General features: G+C 37.2%; 1 protein-coding gene across 40 annotated transcripts in view; it reads left to right on the top strand.

The window, feature by feature from the left end:
- PBRM1 (polybromo 1) overlaps positions 1-17,627 on the top strand; it is a 106,294-nt gene that overhangs the window by 70,916 nt on the left and 17,751 nt on the right. For 34 of the 40 annotated variants that reach the window (XM_043442501.1, XM_043442521.1, XM_043442507.1 and 31 more), the window contains 5 exons: positions 314-499; positions 1,397-1,554; positions 2,541-2,804; positions 8,020-8,165; positions 10,701-10,858. In XM_043442501.1, the coding sequence (XP_043298436.1) occupies positions 314-499; positions 1,397-1,554; positions 2,541-2,804; positions 8,020-8,165; positions 10,701-10,858 (912 nt within the window). The remainder of the gene's footprint in view (positions 1-313; positions 500-1,396; positions 1,555-2,540; positions 2,805-8,019; positions 8,166-10,700; positions 10,859-17,627) is intronic. The other 6 variants (XM_043442522.1, XM_043442508.1, XM_043442512.1 and 3 more) reach the window with 1 other exon arrangement.

Raw genomic sequence — 17,627 nt, 5'->3', positions numbered from 1 at the left:
AGTGGCCTGTTTTCTTCTTTATACCTTTCTGTATCATCCAAAATGACTACAGTGAGCATATATTATTAAGGTGATTATTTTTATTCTGTAGATACTTTATTTATGTATTTATTTAAATTAATGGCAGTTGGCTGTAATTTAAAAAGACAATTTCGAGTGGAGACTATTGGGAATGTGGATATCATACTATTTGTCCTGAATCCTGCCTTGGAGTATCTGGAAAAGAATTAAATGTATTAGTATGTGTAGTTTTAATTCTGCATCTGATTCCCACATCCCTTTCATGGGGACATTTTTCTCTTTTTTACCTAAGAAGCTGAAAAGAGTGAAGATTCCTCAGGAGCTGCAGGCCTCTCAGGCTTACATCGCACATATAGCCAGGACTGCAGCTTTAAGAACAGCATGTACCATGTTGGAGATTACGTCTATGTGGAGCCCTCAGAGGCCAATCTACAACCTCATATCGTCTGTATTGAGAGACTATGGGAAGATTCTGCTGGTAAGTTCCTTTTAAATTGGGGAGCAAATTGGTGAGCTGTGATTATTTTACTCCTTGTTTCTCAGGGAAGGAAATTGTAACTTAGACATTTTACGCCTTTCCACAGTAATTGTTTTACGCTCTTAATAAGTACAATTCAGTACCCACTATATAAAGAACATAGGATCAAGCACTGTTGGGCAGTGGCATAGCTGAGTCAAAAGAAATGTAACTTCTTGAAGTCTAGATGAGAGTCATTCATTCAACTGATACTTATTTAAAAAATCCAAAAACCAAACCCTGTAGGTTGGCTGAGATTCAGAAGAACAAAAAGTCTGTGTTTTGTCCCTAGCAAAACCACTCTGGTAAAAGTCACAAATAAAGAAGAAATTGTTATAGAGAGACATGTGGCTTAGAATTTGATTTCAAAAAGGCTTCCTAGAACAGTTGCCTTTAACTTGAAACATAGAGAATGAATAGGAGTTAATGAAGCCAAAACCAAGCAGAAGTGTGATCCAGACAATCCAGTTCTTTCAGCTGTTCATCATATAAAATACCTTTGTATTCTTTAACCCAAGTGCTACATATGTCCTTCAGTATATCTTACATCCTTATTAAAGCACACAGCTTAAGCTGTGTCCTGACCCAGCAGAGTAGAGTAGGTCCCATCACCTTCCTTGTTCTATTTATTTTACATCTTTTACTGTAAGGGGGAAAGTAGCATTTTTAGGTGTCATTGCACTTTATTATTTTAAAGTATTGTTTCTTCTAAGATAATTCTATTAAGGAACCATGGCCTAAAAGCACATTGCTCGGTTCAGCTCATGGCAGAATGGATGGAGTATTTGCTCATTTTACAAAGAATATGTTATTTCCATTAATGGTAATTCTCTCTCTTTTTCCCTCTTTGTTTTTGAGGCGAAAAATGGTTGTATGGCTGTTGGTTTTATCGGCCAAATGAAACATTCCATTTGGCTACACGAAAATTTCTAGAAAAAGAAGTTTTTAAGAGTGACTATTACAATAAAGTTCCTGTTAGTAAAATTCTAGGAAAATGTGTGGTCATGTTTGTCAAGGTAAGAAACTTACTAATCCCCAAACAGTAAATTATTTCATGGAGTTCACAACCACAGAAAATTGATATTTACGAAATGAATAGTTGTGTTTAAAACTGTTTGAATTTTTTTAGGCTATGTCTCTGGCTTTATGTAAAGATTTGAGGAAAAATAAATCTGAGCGTAAAGGTGAAAGACCCTTAGTTGCCTATGCTCTATAGGCATATGCTGCTGCCAAGTCACCTCAGTCATGTCCAACTCTGTGCGACTCCATAGATGGCAGCCCACCAGACTTCCCCGTCCCTGGGATTCTCCAGGCAAGAACACTGGAGTGGGTTGCCATTTCCTTCTCCAATGCATGAAAGTGAAAAGTGAAAGTGAAGTCACTCCGTCGTGTCCAACTCTTAGCGACCCCATGGACTGCAGCCTACCAGGCTCCTCCATCCATGGGCTTTTCCAGGCAAGAGTACTGAAGAGGGGTGCCATTGCCTTCTCCGATAGTATATGCAGTTAGCTTAAATTTTTTTATATTGCCAGACAAATTTTTAAGGATGACATTTTCTGAAGAATCATTAAATTTTCAGTGTGGTTTTAGGTAATATGGTGTATTTTTTGTTTGTCTGTCTACTATAGGCACAGGCTCAAAGCTTTAAAGAACTAGCTGTCTGAAATACTAATGTACTGTCATAGGGGCAGTTGGTAAAACTTCAGGTCAGTTCAGTCACTCAGTTGTGTCCGACTTTTTGCGACTCCATGGACTGCAGCACGCCAGGCCTCCCTGTTCATCAGGGAGGTAAACTAAATAAGCTAAATAGAATATACTGAGTAATGCCATTCTATATAAGAAAATACTCCTGATCTCTAACCATTTATCATTTGTTGTTAGTTGTCAAAAAGTCTTAACACTTTACCTTTTATTTCTTTGCTTGGTTGGTGTTTTTGTCTGTTTTCTGGTTGCTTGGTTTTCAGAAAATTCACCTAATTGATTTTATTCTTATATCCACCAGGAATACTTTAAATTATGCCCAGAAAATTTTCGAGATGAGGATGTTTTTGTCTGTGAATCACGATATTCTGCCAAAACCAAATCTTTTAAGAAAATTAAACTGTGGACCATGCCCATCAGCTCAGTTAGGTTTGTCCCTCGAGATGTGCCCTTGCCTGTGGTCCGGGTGGCCTCTGTATTTGCAAATGCAGATAAAGGGGATGATGAGAAGAATACAGACAACTCAGAGGACAGTCGAACTGAAGACAGTTGTAACTTGGAAAAGGTATGTAGATAATAGCCACACAGAAAAGAATTTTAATTTCAAAACACCCCTTCTCAAAAATAAATGAATAAAATATTCAACTTCAGAATTAGAAAAAGAGCAATAATATAAAATTTTAGCCTAACAAAAAGAAGGGAACTATAAAGGAAAGAAAAATTAATACTTGGAAAACATAATAGCAGAACTGAAAAGGAGACTTTGATGGGTTCAATGAGATAAACTACCAATTATCCTAATAAAGGAAAAAGAAAGGAATTAAGCTCAACATATAAAATATAGAGGAAACTTAAAGACTTGTGTGTTTCTGTTAATAAATTTGAAAACCTGAATGAGGGCATTCCCTGGCAGTTCAGAGGTTAGGATTTTGCACTTTCATCGGCGAGGGCCTGGGTTCAGTCCCTGGTTGGGGAACTAAGATCTCACAAGCCTCTTGGTGCAGCCAAAAAATAAATAAAAACAAATAATAATAGTAAAACCTGAATGAAATGAATAACTTTCTAAGATAATACCAGTTAGTTAAGTGAAATCAAGAAAAAATAACATGTTTAAGTAGATAACAACATGAAAAAAATTTTTTTTAATGTCAGAGAGCTCACTCCAAAAAGTATTTAGGTCAGATAATTCCATAGGTAAATTCTTTCACCCTTTAAATTATTCCAGGAGTTCCCAGACAGTCCTGGGGTGATTAAGACTCCACACTTCTACTGCAGGGTGACATGAGTTTGATCCCTGGTCGGAGAACTAAGATCCCACATGTTGCAGTAAAGCCAAAAAAAATATTATCACAGAGTATGGAGATCAAAGAAAACGTCCCAGTTTGTCTTACCAGGACAGAATAATCTTGGATTCCAAAGTCTGACAAAATAAAAACAGAAAACTGCAGTTGAGTATCAGTTTATAAATATTGATACAAAAAATGCTTGGGGGAAAAAATGAAATCAAGTACAAATGAAATCATAGTAGTTTGAGAGCAGCATGACCACGTAGAAGGGAGTTTATTCTCAGAATGCAAGGATTAGTCAAAATTAGGAAAATTTTGTAATATACTTTATATTAGTAGATCAAAGGAGAAATTATTTGATAAGGTATAGTATTCATCTGGATTGAAGCCTTTAAATAGATAGTCCCTCAAAATGATTTTTAAAAATTGTGTATCAAGCCTAAAGTGAAAGCAGTTCCTTTGAAAGCTATATACATGACATAGGTGCTTGCTTTGCCATTATCTATATTTTTCTGAATAGAGCAAATATAACTAGACAAACAAAATTAGTAAAATTTTGACAACTAAGAGGCAAAATTATTTTTTTGCCGAGAATTGGGGAGAAATTAACTGTGAAACGGTTTTGAATACAGAGAATTCAACAAGTAGAAATTTCAAAATGCGTATATAAGTTAATAGCTTTCTTGTATAAACACAACAGTAATTCATAAGATTTTGAAAGTAAAATGAAAATGTTGAATAAATTTTAACAAGTGTTATAAAAAATCGTGGAAGAAACTATCCAGTTCACATGAACCAAAAAAGAAGATACACTAAGAAATTATCTTAAAAGGAGTATTATGGAACCTGTAGGAAGAAAAACAGTCTATTGAAAGCTGTTGAAGATTTATTTGAGTAAGTTTTGAAACTTGACGATACTATCATTCTTATGAAAGAATAAATGCATGACAGTCATGAGAAAAAGAAGAAAAACTGAAAGAGCAGTCAAGAGTACTTTACCCTGCCAGATAGTATTGCATTTTACAAAATTACATTTTAAAAATACTGAGTTAGTTCAGAATTGATTAATGAAGGGAATAGGCTTTTCACAATTAAATCCAGAATATACTCATTCATTTTAGTTTTACATATTTTAACTTTTATTTTGAAATTACTTTAGACTTAACAAAGTCATTCCTTATATTCTTCATTCATCTTCTGCTAATGTTAACACCTTGTACAAGGATCAAAACCATAAAGTTAGCATCAATACTATTTACTAATCTAGTGACCTTATTCATTTTTCCCCTTTTATCCCACAGTCGCCTTTTTTTCTCCTAGTTTTATTGAGATACAATTGACATATAGCATTGTATAAGTTTAAGTTGTACTGCATAATGATTTGACTTACATACATCATGATAATGATTACCACAGTAAATGTGGTAATCAACATCCATCAACTCATATAGGTACATATTAAAGAAATAGGAAAATTTTTTTCCCCTTGTGATAAGAACTGTTAGGATTTGCTCTCTTAACGTCTTTCTTATAATGTACAGCAGTATTAATTATATTCATCATATTGTACATTACATCCCCAGTACTTATTTATAACTGAAAGTTTGAACTTTTTGACTGCCATAATCCAATCCCCCTTCCCCCCCATTATCCTGCCTCGTAACCACAAGTCTGATCTCTTTTTCTGAATTTGTGAATTTGAAATATAATTAACCTACAATACCATGTTAGTTCCTGGTATACAGCGTAATGATTCAGTATTTCTATATATATATTTCATAGTGATCACCATGATAAGTCTAGTCATCATTTAAACATACAAAGATATTATATAATTATAATTATTCCCTGTGTTGTACACTTCATACCTGTGACTCATTTATTTTATAACTGAAAGTTTGTATAAACACAGTATTTTAACTCAGCAAGAGAGGATGGAATCAAATGATATTGGAAAAACTGATAGCTATTTGAAAAAAGAAGGAAAAAAAAACCAGTTGAACTTTCATTTCATATTCCAAAATAAGTAAGGTATAAACATTTAAAAAGAAACATAAGTTGCTAGCCTAAGTACGTTTATGTTATTTACGTATAATCTTTTATTCATTTATAAGCTTCAAATGGATCCTTTATATATATGATATAAAACCCAGTAGCCACAAAAGAAAAAAAAGAGATCATTTTCTAGATTTACAATTGACAGAATCAGTTAGTTTAATGAAACAGTCTTAGGACTGCTGTTTCTAAAGTACAAGAACTCTTTGAAGTCTAGGAAAAAAATACTACTAGAAAAATGGGCAAGGGACCAAATAGATCATTTGTAGAAAATCAAAAAAACATAAATGTTTTAATCTAATAGTCTTTAAAATGCCCAGCAAATTGACAGTTCTGAAGACTAGTAATACAGCCTGGTGTGAATGTGGGACAACACACACTCATCTCCCATCAGTGGCTTTCTCTTTGACCCTGTTGTTTGATAACAGGGAATGTGTTCCAACATAGTACTCAATTCTAGGCCACACCCAAATGCCTGTGAATAGGAATTTGTCACACATCCATTCATATAATGCAAACTGTGTGGTCAGCAGAAGGAATTAACAAGTTGCAGAATGGAATATGGTTCCATCATTACTTAGAAAAACCAAAAATGTGTGCTTTATGTTTTATATATGTGTAAACAACATGAAAAACAATAAATTGGTTAAACTAAACTGGGTGGTTATCTCTGGGGTTGGATCACAGAAAACTTTTGATTTTTAAATTTTGCATACTCTAATGTTTGAGTTATTTCCAACAGATGCACTGTTTGTATAGGGAAAAAGCATTTTTAAGTTCTTAATGTAAAAGACAAAAAAAATTTTTAGTTTCTTAGAAAAAAACATCCATTTTAGTGTCATTAAAATGTTAAAAAGAGAAAAGGAGCTTGGGAAAGAACATGAAATTTTGTACATTTTACCAGTATGTCTGGGAATCATAGAGATACTAATTTTAAAAGAGGAAATACCAGTGGAAATCAGTGTGGGAATTAAATTTGTTTTTGTTATTGGAGTTCATTAGTACCCCGTGTCCTGTGTATGAATTACTTTTTTTAGTCTCATATCTTTATTTTAATATTGCATGGCTAAAATATATCATGCCAAGAAATTTTTAGAAGGATAATTAGAACAGAACGCATTTCTTTTTTTTTTTTCCATTTATTTTTATTAGTTGGAGGCTAATTACTTCACAACATTGCAGTGGGTTTTGACATACATTGACATGAATCAGCCATGGAGTTACATGTATTCCCCATCCCGATCCCCCCTCCCACCTCCCTCTCTACCCAATTCCTCTGGGTCTTCCCAGTCGGAACCCATATCTAAAATAAATATGTATTCTTAATCTCAGGGCTTGCTTTATCACAGCTTCCATTCCTTCTAGTGCCCCTCAATCTAGCATATGTGTGATACCTCTCTCATTCTTAAGAATTTTCCAAGAAGTCCATTTCAGTATCACATTTGAAATCAAAGATCAAAGCATTAAATTATCTGGGCATTCCAACAGAGTTTTTTTTCCTTAAGTTTTAAGTTTCCGGTATTCTCAGGAAAATGCAGTAGAAAATTTGGGGGTTTTGCAGTTTCCTCAATTCTTACATGTTTTAGAGCTTTTGTATTTAAAACACCTAGTGCTATGCTCATTATCAGCTAGTTTCTCAGTAAATTATTATTCTTAGTTTCATTAATCAGAAGTATCTTTTCTTTTTTTTTTTTTGCTAAGACTGTAAGAACAATAGTGAACGTTAAGTGGTTTTATGAGCCAGGCGTTATTCTGTGTACTCAACATGGATCGTGTCATTTAAGCTTCCTAACGACCCCGTCTGATTTGCACACTATCTTCGTTTTACAGATGATGAACCCAAGGCATGAGAGGTCAAGTAGTTTACCCAGAGTCACAGCAGTCAGTAGCTGACAGACGCTGTGAATGATTCAAAGGCAGAGTATATGTGTTTCTGTCACAGAGGCTATGCTGTTCCTTCTCATGTTAGAATAAACCAAAATGATAAAATTTTTATATCAGTTGTTAATATGCAGAAATTAAGAGCTTAGTAAATATGGTGAAGAGGAAGTTTGTATAGTATTTGCTCCTTTATAGCAGTTGAATGAGGCTGTTTCTGAAATTAAGTCTTCATTGTTTGTTGTTGTTGGGTTTTTTTGGGTTTTTGTTCTTCTTTTTTTTTGGCTAAAGTCTCCAAGAATGTGAAAAGGAAGGAGAGAGTAGTAAAAGAATCTTTGAGTAACATTTTATGAAAGTTAACTAGAAATTTAAAATAGATACAGTATTTGATAAGATTTAGTTTAATTTCAGTAACCTAAACTTTTGGTTTCCTGTTTATTAGTTTCTACTTACGGTTATTTTTTAAGTTAAAATGAAGGAAAGTCTGCTTTGCCTTCATACTTTCTATTCCAACTCCTTGATTATCAGATCCCTGTCTTTAACCAGTTTCCTTTATCACAGGAGAAAGAAGATGTCCCCGTGGAAATGTCGAATGGTGAACCAGGTTGCCACTACTTTGAGCAGCTCCGGTATAATGACATGTGGCTGAAGGTTGGCGACTGTGTCTTCATCAAGTCCCACGGGCTAGTGCGTCCTCGTGTCGGCAGGTGAGCATTTTGAGTTGAGAGAGGACAAGGTTTGGTTTGAGAGATTTGGTGCCAGTAGGAGTTCATTACTGTCTAGGATGAAAACCAAAGTCCCTCCCTTGGGAATATCACCTACTTCCTTTCACACCACACTCCCCCTGCTCATGCCTCTAGCCACACTTCCTCTCATGAATCCTGTTGTGTTTGTTTTTTTTCTGTTTCTTTTTCTCCTCCTTCCATTTACTGAACTCTTCAACCCAGAAATCTCCCTGCCAACTTCATATGGTGAACTCTTTTTAGCCTAAATTTGAAATGGCACTTACTTAAGGAAGCCTTTCCTATCTCCTCTAGACTGGATTAGGTCCCCCTATTACACATCCTCAGAGCTCTGTGTATTTCCTCCTCCTCAGAACACATATCAGTTATATTATCAGGCTTCCATATGAGACTACAAATGCCCTGAGAGTTAGAGACCCTCTCTTTTTGAGCAAAAAAGTGATATATACCTTTATATCCCTTGCTCCAAACATAGTGCATGAGGCTCAGATATTTGGTAAACAAGTAAATGGGTGAAAGTATGATTGGATGGCATAGAATAGCAGTAAAGGAGTTTAGGGAACAGGGCTGGGCAGTAGAGGATAGTAGTTAAGAAAGTAATTGATTCCAAGAGATTTTGATGTAAGTCCCAGCCCTGTCGGTTTAATGTTCTTAGGCAAATTATTTACCTCTCTGGGCTTCAGTTTCCTCATTGTATTTGTTCGTCATTTAGTAATTGTTTATTATATATATACTATTTGCTAGGTTCTGTAGATACATTAGTGAATAAAAGAGACAACTATCCTTAGTCTCCTGGATCTTTTTTCTAGTAGGAAGACAAACTGTAAACATGAGTAAGTAAAGTGTATAGTACATTAAATTATGATGTATGCTATGGAAAGAAACAGAGCTGGATATGGGAAATTGGGAGTGCCATGGTCAGAGTAGGGTGTTCAAAACTTTACATAGGCTGGTGTGTAAAGCCTCACTAAGAGTTCACAGTTGAGCCAACACTTGAAGGAACCAAGGAAGTGAGTAATGTGAATATCCAGGGAGAAAGCTTTCCAGGGACAGAGAACATCCAGTTCAAAGACTGGAGAGAGAATCATGCCTGGACTGTTCAGATCAGAGCTTAGACAAAGGGAGTGGGCAGTACTTGAGTTAGGTAGGAAGTACATGAGCCAGGGGATATAGTGCAGATTGTGTGAGGCTTCAGAAACTACTGAAGGGACTTGGACCTTTACTGAATTAAATGAAATACCATGGATTATTTTAAGTGCAAAAATGGCATTTCTTTTTTCCCTCCACACACCATGGCATGTACGATCTTAGTTCCCTGACCAAGGGTCAAACCTGTGTCCCCTGCAGTGGAAGTGCAGCGTTTTAAATACTGAACCACCAGGGAAGTCCCCAGAAGTGACATCTGACTTAGGTCTTAGCAGAAGGGCTCTGTCTACTGATTATTAAGAATAGACAGTAAAGAGTCAAAGGTAGAAGGGCAAGACCTGCTAGGAGGCTGTTGCAGTAATCCAGGCAAGAATGATGGTGTCTCAGGCCAGTAGTCACATCCACTTCTACGAATGAGATCCAGTTTTGAAAGGTTGAGTTAAGAGAACATAGTCCCTGGTGGCTCAATGATAAAGAATCTGCCTGCCAATGCAGGAGACGTGGGTTTGATTGCTGGGTTGAGATGATCCTCTGGAGAAGGAAATGGCAACCCACACCTGTGTTTCTGCCTGGGAAATCCCATGAACAGAGGAGCCTGGTGGGCTACAGTCCATATGGTCGCAAAGAGTTGGACACAACTGAGCAACTAAACCGCAACAATAGCAGCAAAGTGTCCAGGAGAGAGGGAGGAGTCAAGGGTGACCCCTGCATTTTGATCTGAAGAACTGAAAGTGTGTATTAACTGAGATGAACATGCTGCTTCATGTCTGGAACCTTGAGACTTTGGGAACAGTAATAATATCAACCTTATGGTGTGGTTCTGAGAAATAGTACAGTGTCCTGCACAGAGCAACCAGATGTTTTCATTTTTTTCTAGGGAGATGGTCAGTGGCTTTCATTAGATTCTCATGAGGTAAAGGGGTATTAGATCTTGACCTACAAGAAGGTCATGAACCATGGCCTTAAAAGGAATGTCTGCCACTGATGTAATCTGACCCCAAATATTGATGATCTGTGTGTTTATTCAGCTCACAAGTCCAGGAAGAAAACCTGGGAGTAAGCTTAAACTATTAAGTTGTATTCCTTGGTATTATGTTTTAAAAAAAAAATTTCCCTCCTGAAATGAGTAGACAGATGTTCACTTCTTTTTTTCCCCAAATATCTTCTTATATGTTTAAAGGGGGACAAAAGAATCAAGAAAATTGTCTTATTATCAAAACAGTCAGTGAAACTTCTCTAAATATAGCATACCATTAAGTTTTTGGTTAGCAGAATGTTTGTTAGATTAAGCCTTCAGGAATGAAAGCCATCAGAATTCTAATTTAATGGAATTTCTTCATTTTTTCTCCCAAGAATTGAAAAGGTATGGGTCCGAGATGGAGCTGCATATTTTTATGGCCCCATCTTCATTCACCCAGAAGAGACGGAACATGAGCCGACAAAAATGTTCTACAAGAAAGAAGTGTTTTTGAGTAATCTGGAAGAAACCTGCCCCATGACATGTATTTTAGGTATGTATTTATACTTTTCATTTAATCACACTCATTCCACAGTTAATTGAATACTACTTCTGTCCTGGGCACTGTTCTAGGTGCTAGGTATATAGCAATAAAAAAATCAAAATCTCAGCCTTCTCAGAGACCTAACTGTGTGGAGCAGAGGCTGGGGAGTCAGTAAATTAAAATTAAATAAATAGAACATCAGGTAGTAATTAGGGCAATGAATGAGAATAAAGCAGAGTACGACGATAGAGAGTAACATTGCCGGAGGTTCTGGTTTAGGTCACGTGGTTAGCAAAAGCCTCTCTGTTAGGTGACATGACAGTAGACCCCTGAAGGAAGTGAGGGAGAAAACCATTCAACTAGCTGCTGAGATTTTACTCCTTTTAGGCGCTGCAAACATCAGCTGCAAAGACCTTGAGGCAGAGTATCTGGGTGTGTTTGAATCACAGTAAGAAAGCTGAGTGTGTTTGAGTCACAGTAAGAAAGCTCCTTACTTCTAGTAAGGAGGCAAAGGGAGCCTAAAGGGGAGACTGAGGTCTTCTTTGGTGAGAGTGACTGCAGCCATGCAGGGGGCCTGGTAGGGAATGAGCCCTCTCAGGTGACTGGGCTCTCAGTCATGGTAGGTCTTATGCAGGGATTGAGCTTTACCAGATAAGAGGTCTTATGAGGAGTCTGGACAAAGAGGCATGTGAGCCAACATGTGTTTTACAGGAATCACTGCAGCTGCAGTATGGGGAAGTGTTGTAAGAATAAGGTAGGAAGCAAGGAGAGCAATTAAAAGACATAATGTCTCTGTTGGATTAACCCTAGCAGTGTTACTGTTCCAATTCCAGAAACATGAAGGTCTCTTGCTTTGGCTTCTGTTGAGTCTTCCTCCTGAGTGTGCAAAGTGCCATTCTGCTTCTGAGATATAGTTACATGACTCATATACTGTCACCGTTTTCAGGTCTTGGGTTTCTTCTGGCCCCAGATTAACTTGATAACTTTTTACACTAGCTGCTGTCTACATCTTTTTGAGTGGTTTTCCCAAAGGTTACTAGTCACATCTTTATATTGATTACCTATGGTTGTAAAGTTGAAGAAGCCACCATGCTTATCATCAAAAGGAAATTTGCAAATTAAAAAAATATTTTATTTATATATTTGGCTGCTTTGGGTCTTAGTTTTGGTGTGCAGGATCTGCTGTCTTTGTTGTGGCATACGGGATATTTAGTTGCAGCATGTGTTCACTGACCAAGGATTGAATCTGGGTCCCCTGCAGTGGAAGCACAGAGTCCTAACCGCTGGACCACTAGGGAAGTCCCTAAAAAGTATTTTACCCTTAGACTTTGTTTGGTTGCTTTAATGTTTATCTATATTGTTCTTTGGTGCTTTTAATTTTTTTCAGAATTGAATATGGTAATCATGTCTGAATGGCCAATAATTCATCATATTTTCTCTTCCACTCTGGGGAGAGACAACAAAAGCTAGTGAAGTTATTAAATCCTTCTTGAGTTTCTGCATCAGAGAAGGTCTTCATTTTAACTTGTGCTCTGGAGCTTGACTTCTAGTGAGGAGACAAAGGGAACCTAAAGGGGAGACTGAGGTCTTCTTTGGTTAGGACAACTATATCATTGATTGTTTTTTGGTTATTTTACTAGTGATGACCCTGGGGATTACATCTTAAACTAAATGAAAATCTGATTTTGTACACTATACAAAAACCTCTGTTCCTCTATAGCTCCATCCCTCTCCTTTGTGGTGTTGTCAGAAATTAACTCTTTATACTTCGTGTGCCCCGTTATCATAGATTTATAATTATTGCTTTATGCATTTGTCTTTAAACTCATATAGGTTGAAAAAGAGAGAATTTGCAAACCAAAAAGATATTGCCTTTTACATTTACCTATGTAGTTACCTTTACTGATGTTTTTTATTCCTTTATATGGCTACAAGTTATTATCTAATGCCTTTTCATTTCCGCCTACAGGACTCCCTTTACCATTTCTTGTCCGACAGGTCTGCTCGCAACAATCTTTTCTTACCTTTTGTCTATCTGGAAATGTCTTAAGTCTTCCATTTTTGAAGGATATTTTTGATGGATATAGAATTCTCCACTGGCAGTTTTTTCTTTCATGTCTTTCATCACATTTGGGAAATTTTGGGCCACTGTGTCTTCAGATATTTTTTCCTGCCCTTTTCTTTTTCTTCGCCATCCAGGACTCCTGTTATGCCTATGTGGGTCATGCTTAATGGTGTGCCTTGGATCTCTGAGATGCTCTTCATGTTTCTGTATTCTTTTTTTCTTTCTTTCTCAGACTTTTCATTTTAATTTTCCTGTCTTCAAGTTCATTGATTCTTCTGTGTGTTTGTTGAACCCTTCTGATAAATTTTTCATTTCAGTTATTGTACTTTTCAGCTTCAGAATTTCTATTTCATGCTTACAACTTCTGTCTCTTTATTGATTCTCTATTTGGTGAGACATCATTCTGGTTTCTTTTAGTTCCTTGTCCATCATTTCCTTTAGCTCTTCAGGTGTATTTAAGACAGGTGTATTTTTTTTTTTTTTAATTTAAATTATTTGTGTAGTAAGTTCAGTGTCTAAACTTCCTCAGGGACAGTTTCTGTTCCCTGTGAATGGGCCCTACTTACTTGTCTCATGCATGCCTCATAGTTTTTGTTGAAAGCTGGGTATTTTAAATATTATCAATATAACATAACTCTGGAAATCAGATTCTACCCGTCTCCTTAAGTTTTGTTGTCACTGCTTATTGTGAGTTGTTATTGCTTGTTTAGTGACTTTTCAAAGCTACTTTAAAGACTGTATTCTTGTTGTGTGCTGTCACTTAAGTCTCTGTTCTACCAGCTTAGTGGTCAGCTAGTGATTTAACAGAGAATTTCTTAAGTGCTTGGATCCAAAAAAAAAACAAAACCCACCCCAAATTCCCAGCCTTTGCAACTGCCTAGTGCATCTTTGCTGGAGCACACATTCAGCACTCAGCCCAAAAAGTTCACAACTCTGCCTTTGTATTTACTGCCTGCTTGTGCAGGCTTTGACAGTCAGCTGAAGGTGAGAACCTGGGGCCTTCTCAGGTCTTTGCTGAACATGCACCTTGCCCATAGCATGTGCATGGCTTTCTAGATTTCCAGGAATATGTGGAAGCTTCTCAAAACTCTTATTCCTCAAAACATCTCACTTCCCAGTTCTTTCTCCCAAGCTTTTCAGCATGTCTACTGTTTGCCCCAACTGATATCCTTTGCCAGCCCCAGCTCGTGGCAGCTATGTTTTCAACAAAAGCACCATAGCTACTTCTCTGCTACTTGGAAGTTAGGTAGCAGTTTGGAAAAAGTAAAATTGTATCTAGCTCTCACATCAGCTTCAAAATAAATTCCCAGATAAAATATAGGCTTAAATGAACAAAGAAGTAGTAAAGATACCAAAGGAAAGTGATGGGGAACGAATTTTTATAATCCTTAATGTAAAACCCAGAAACCAAATAAGAAAGATTGATAAATTCAACTATATAAAAGTTTAAAATGTTTGGCAGAAGCAGAGACAGGTGACAACTTTGGGAAAGTACTTGCAGTGTAAATCATAGAAAAAGATCAAATTTCATTCGTATATGAAGTGAAACTGAAGTTGCTCAGTCGTGTCCGACTCTTTGTGACCCCATGGACTGTAGCCTACCAGGTTCCACCGTCCATGGGATTTTCCAGGCAAAAATACTGGAGTGGGTTGCCATTTCCTTCTCCAGGAGATTTTCCCGACCCAGGAATTGAACCTGGGTCTCCCGCATTGCTCAGTTCAGTTCAGTCACTCAGTCGTGTTCGACTCTTTGTGACCCCATGAACTGCAATATGCCAGGCCTCCCTGTCCATCACCAACTCCCGGAGTTTACTAAAACTCATATCTATCGAGTCGGTGATGCCATCCAGCCATCTCATCCTCTGTCGTCCCTTTCTCCTCCTGCCCCCAATCCCTCCCAGCATCAGGGTCTTTTCCAGTGAGTCAACTCTTCGCATGAGGTGGCCACAGTATTGGAGTTTCAGCTTCAGCGTCAGTCCTTCCAATCAACACCCAGGACTGATCTCCTTTAGGATGGACTGGTTGGATCTCCTTGCAGTCCAAGGGACTCTCAGGAGTCTTCTCCAACATCACAGTTCAGAAGCATCAATTTTTTGGCGCTCAGCTTTCTTCACCGTCCAACTCTCACATCCATACATGACCACTGGAAAAACCATAGCCTTGACAGACGAACCTTTGTTGGCAAAGTAGTGTCTCTGCTTTTTAATATGCTATCTAGGTTGGTCATAACTTTCCTTCCAAGAAGTAAGGGTCTTTTAATTTCATGGCTGCAGTCACCATCCGCAATGATTTTGGAGCCCAAAAAAATAAAGTCTGACACTGTTTCCACTGTTTTCCCATCTATTTCCCATGAAGTGATGGGACCAGATGCCATGATTTTAGTTTTCTGAATGTTGAGCTTTAAGCCAACTTTTTCACTCTCCTCTTTCACTTTCATCAAGAGGCTTTTTAGTTCCTCTTCACTTTCTGCCATAAGGGTGGTGTCATCTGCATATCTGAGGTTATTGATATTTCTCCCGGCAATCTTGATTGTAGGCAGACGCTTTACCGTCTGAACCACTAGGGAAGTCATATATGAAGAACTCCTATTAAATAATTAGGAAAAAAGATCAACATCCAGTAGGAAAACAGGCAAAGATTAATAGAGAACAGAGAGAAGTTTATCAGTGGTTCTTAAAATATGCACAACCAAAGCCAGTAGAGAAATGTAAGTTAAAATTACCCAGATGCTACTTTCTTAAAAAAAAATTAACAAATTGTCAAAGATTCATAGGTTTACTAGTTGACAAGAATATAGGGAAGTGGCATTTGCCCACTTTGTGGTGGGTTTATGAATTACCATCACCTCTGTAAAAGGTAAATTTGATAATACCTATAAAAATCAAAGTATATGTACCCTTTGATCCAGCTTTTGTACTTCTAGACGTTTATTCCTCAGATGTACTCATTCATGTGCAAATTGATGTATGTCTTAAAGTATGTCAACTTAGTCTTGCTTCAGTGAGAGAGCAAAAATTTGGAAAAGAAACTGAACATCCACCAGTAGGGAACTAGTTGAATAAATATATTAATACCAGCAGTGATCCTTAAAATATATTATTTTGCACCAAAATTTAGGTGTAAAACAATATGAGTGATATGCTAACCATTTTAAGTCCCACAACTAACCATTTGTAAATCCCACAACTAAGACCCGATGCAGCCAAATAAATTGTTGTTGTTTAGTTGCTCAGTCATGTCTGACTCTTTGTGACCCTGTGGGCTGCAGCACACCCACTGACAGTATTGTACAACCATCAGTACTATCCATTTCTAGAACTTTTCATCATCCCAAATAGAAACTCTGTACCCATTAAGCAGTAACTACTAATTTCCATCTCTTCCAGCCCTTGATAAGCACTATTTTACTGTCTTTATGAATTTTGCCTCTTCTGGGTACCTTATGTAAGTGGAATCATGCAAAATTTTTCCTGAGTCTGACTTATTTTACTTAGCATAAATAAAAAATTCTCAAAATTCATCCATGGTGTAGCATGTATCTAAATTTTATTCCTTTTTGAGGCTGAATAGTATTTCACTGTATGTATGTGTAACATTTTGTTTATTCATTCATCTGTTGATGGACATTTGGGTAATTTCTATATTTTGGCCAATTGTGAGTGATGCTATTGTGAACATTGGTATATGTGTATCCGAGTCACTGCTTTCAATTCTTTTGTATATTTACCTAGAAGTAGAATTTCTGGATCCACTTTCAGTTCAGTTCAGTTCAGTTCCTGAGTCGTGTCTGACTCTTTGTGACCCCATGTACTGCAGCATGCCAGGCCTCCCTGTCCATCAGCAACTCCTGGAGTCCACGCAGACCCATGTCCATTGAGTCGGTGGTGCCATCCAACCATCTCATCCTCTGTTGTCCCTTTCTCCTCCCACCTTCAGTCTTTCCCAGCATCAGGGTCTTTTCAAGTGAGTCAGCTCTTCGCATCAGGTGGCCAGAGTATTGGAGTTTCAGCTTTAGCATCAGTCCTTCCAATCAACACCCAGGACTGATCTCCTTTAGGATGGACTGGTTGGATCTCCTTGCAGTCCAAGGGACTCTCAGGAGTCTTCTCCAACGCTACAGTTCAAAAGCATCAATTCTTCGGCGCTCAGCTTTCTTTACAGTCCAGCTTCCACATCCAGCTGCACCACTTCACATTAGCAGCGTGACATATGGTGGTTCCAGCTTCTCCACATCCTTACCAGCACTTGGTATTTTCCGGAAGTTTCATTTGGCTTTTTTCCCTTCATAATAGCCATTGTAATGAATGTGAAGTGGTATTTCAATTTTTATTTGTATTTTCTAAATGATTAATGATGTGAGCATCTATTCATGAGCTTATTGGGTATTTGTATATCTTCTTTGGAGAAATGTCTGTTCAGATCATTTGCCTGTTTTTTGAGTTATTTATTTTGTTATTGCTGATTTGTCGGAGTTCTTATATATTCTGGATATTAGACTCTCACTAGAGATATAATTTGCAAATATTTTCCACTGTTCTATGTGCTCTTTTTTCACTTTGTGTCCTTTGAAGCCCAGAAGTTTTTCATTTTGATGAAGTCTGATTTATCTTTATTTTCTTTAGTTGCTTGTGATTTTGATGTCACATTTATGAAACCATTGCCTAATAGAGGGTCACAAAGGTTTATACTTATGTTTTTCTTCTAAGAGTTTTA

This window comes from Cervus canadensis, chromosome 22 (assembly GCF_019320065.1).
Source record: "Cervus canadensis isolate Bull #8, Minnesota chromosome 22, ASM1932006v1, whole genome shotgun sequence".
Classification (NCBI taxonomy): Eukaryota; Metazoa; Chordata; class Mammalia; order Artiodactyla; family Cervidae; genus Cervus; species Cervus canadensis.
The sequence above is the reverse complement of the archived record's forward strand: the minus strand, read 5'-3'. Positions and strand labels throughout refer to the sequence as shown.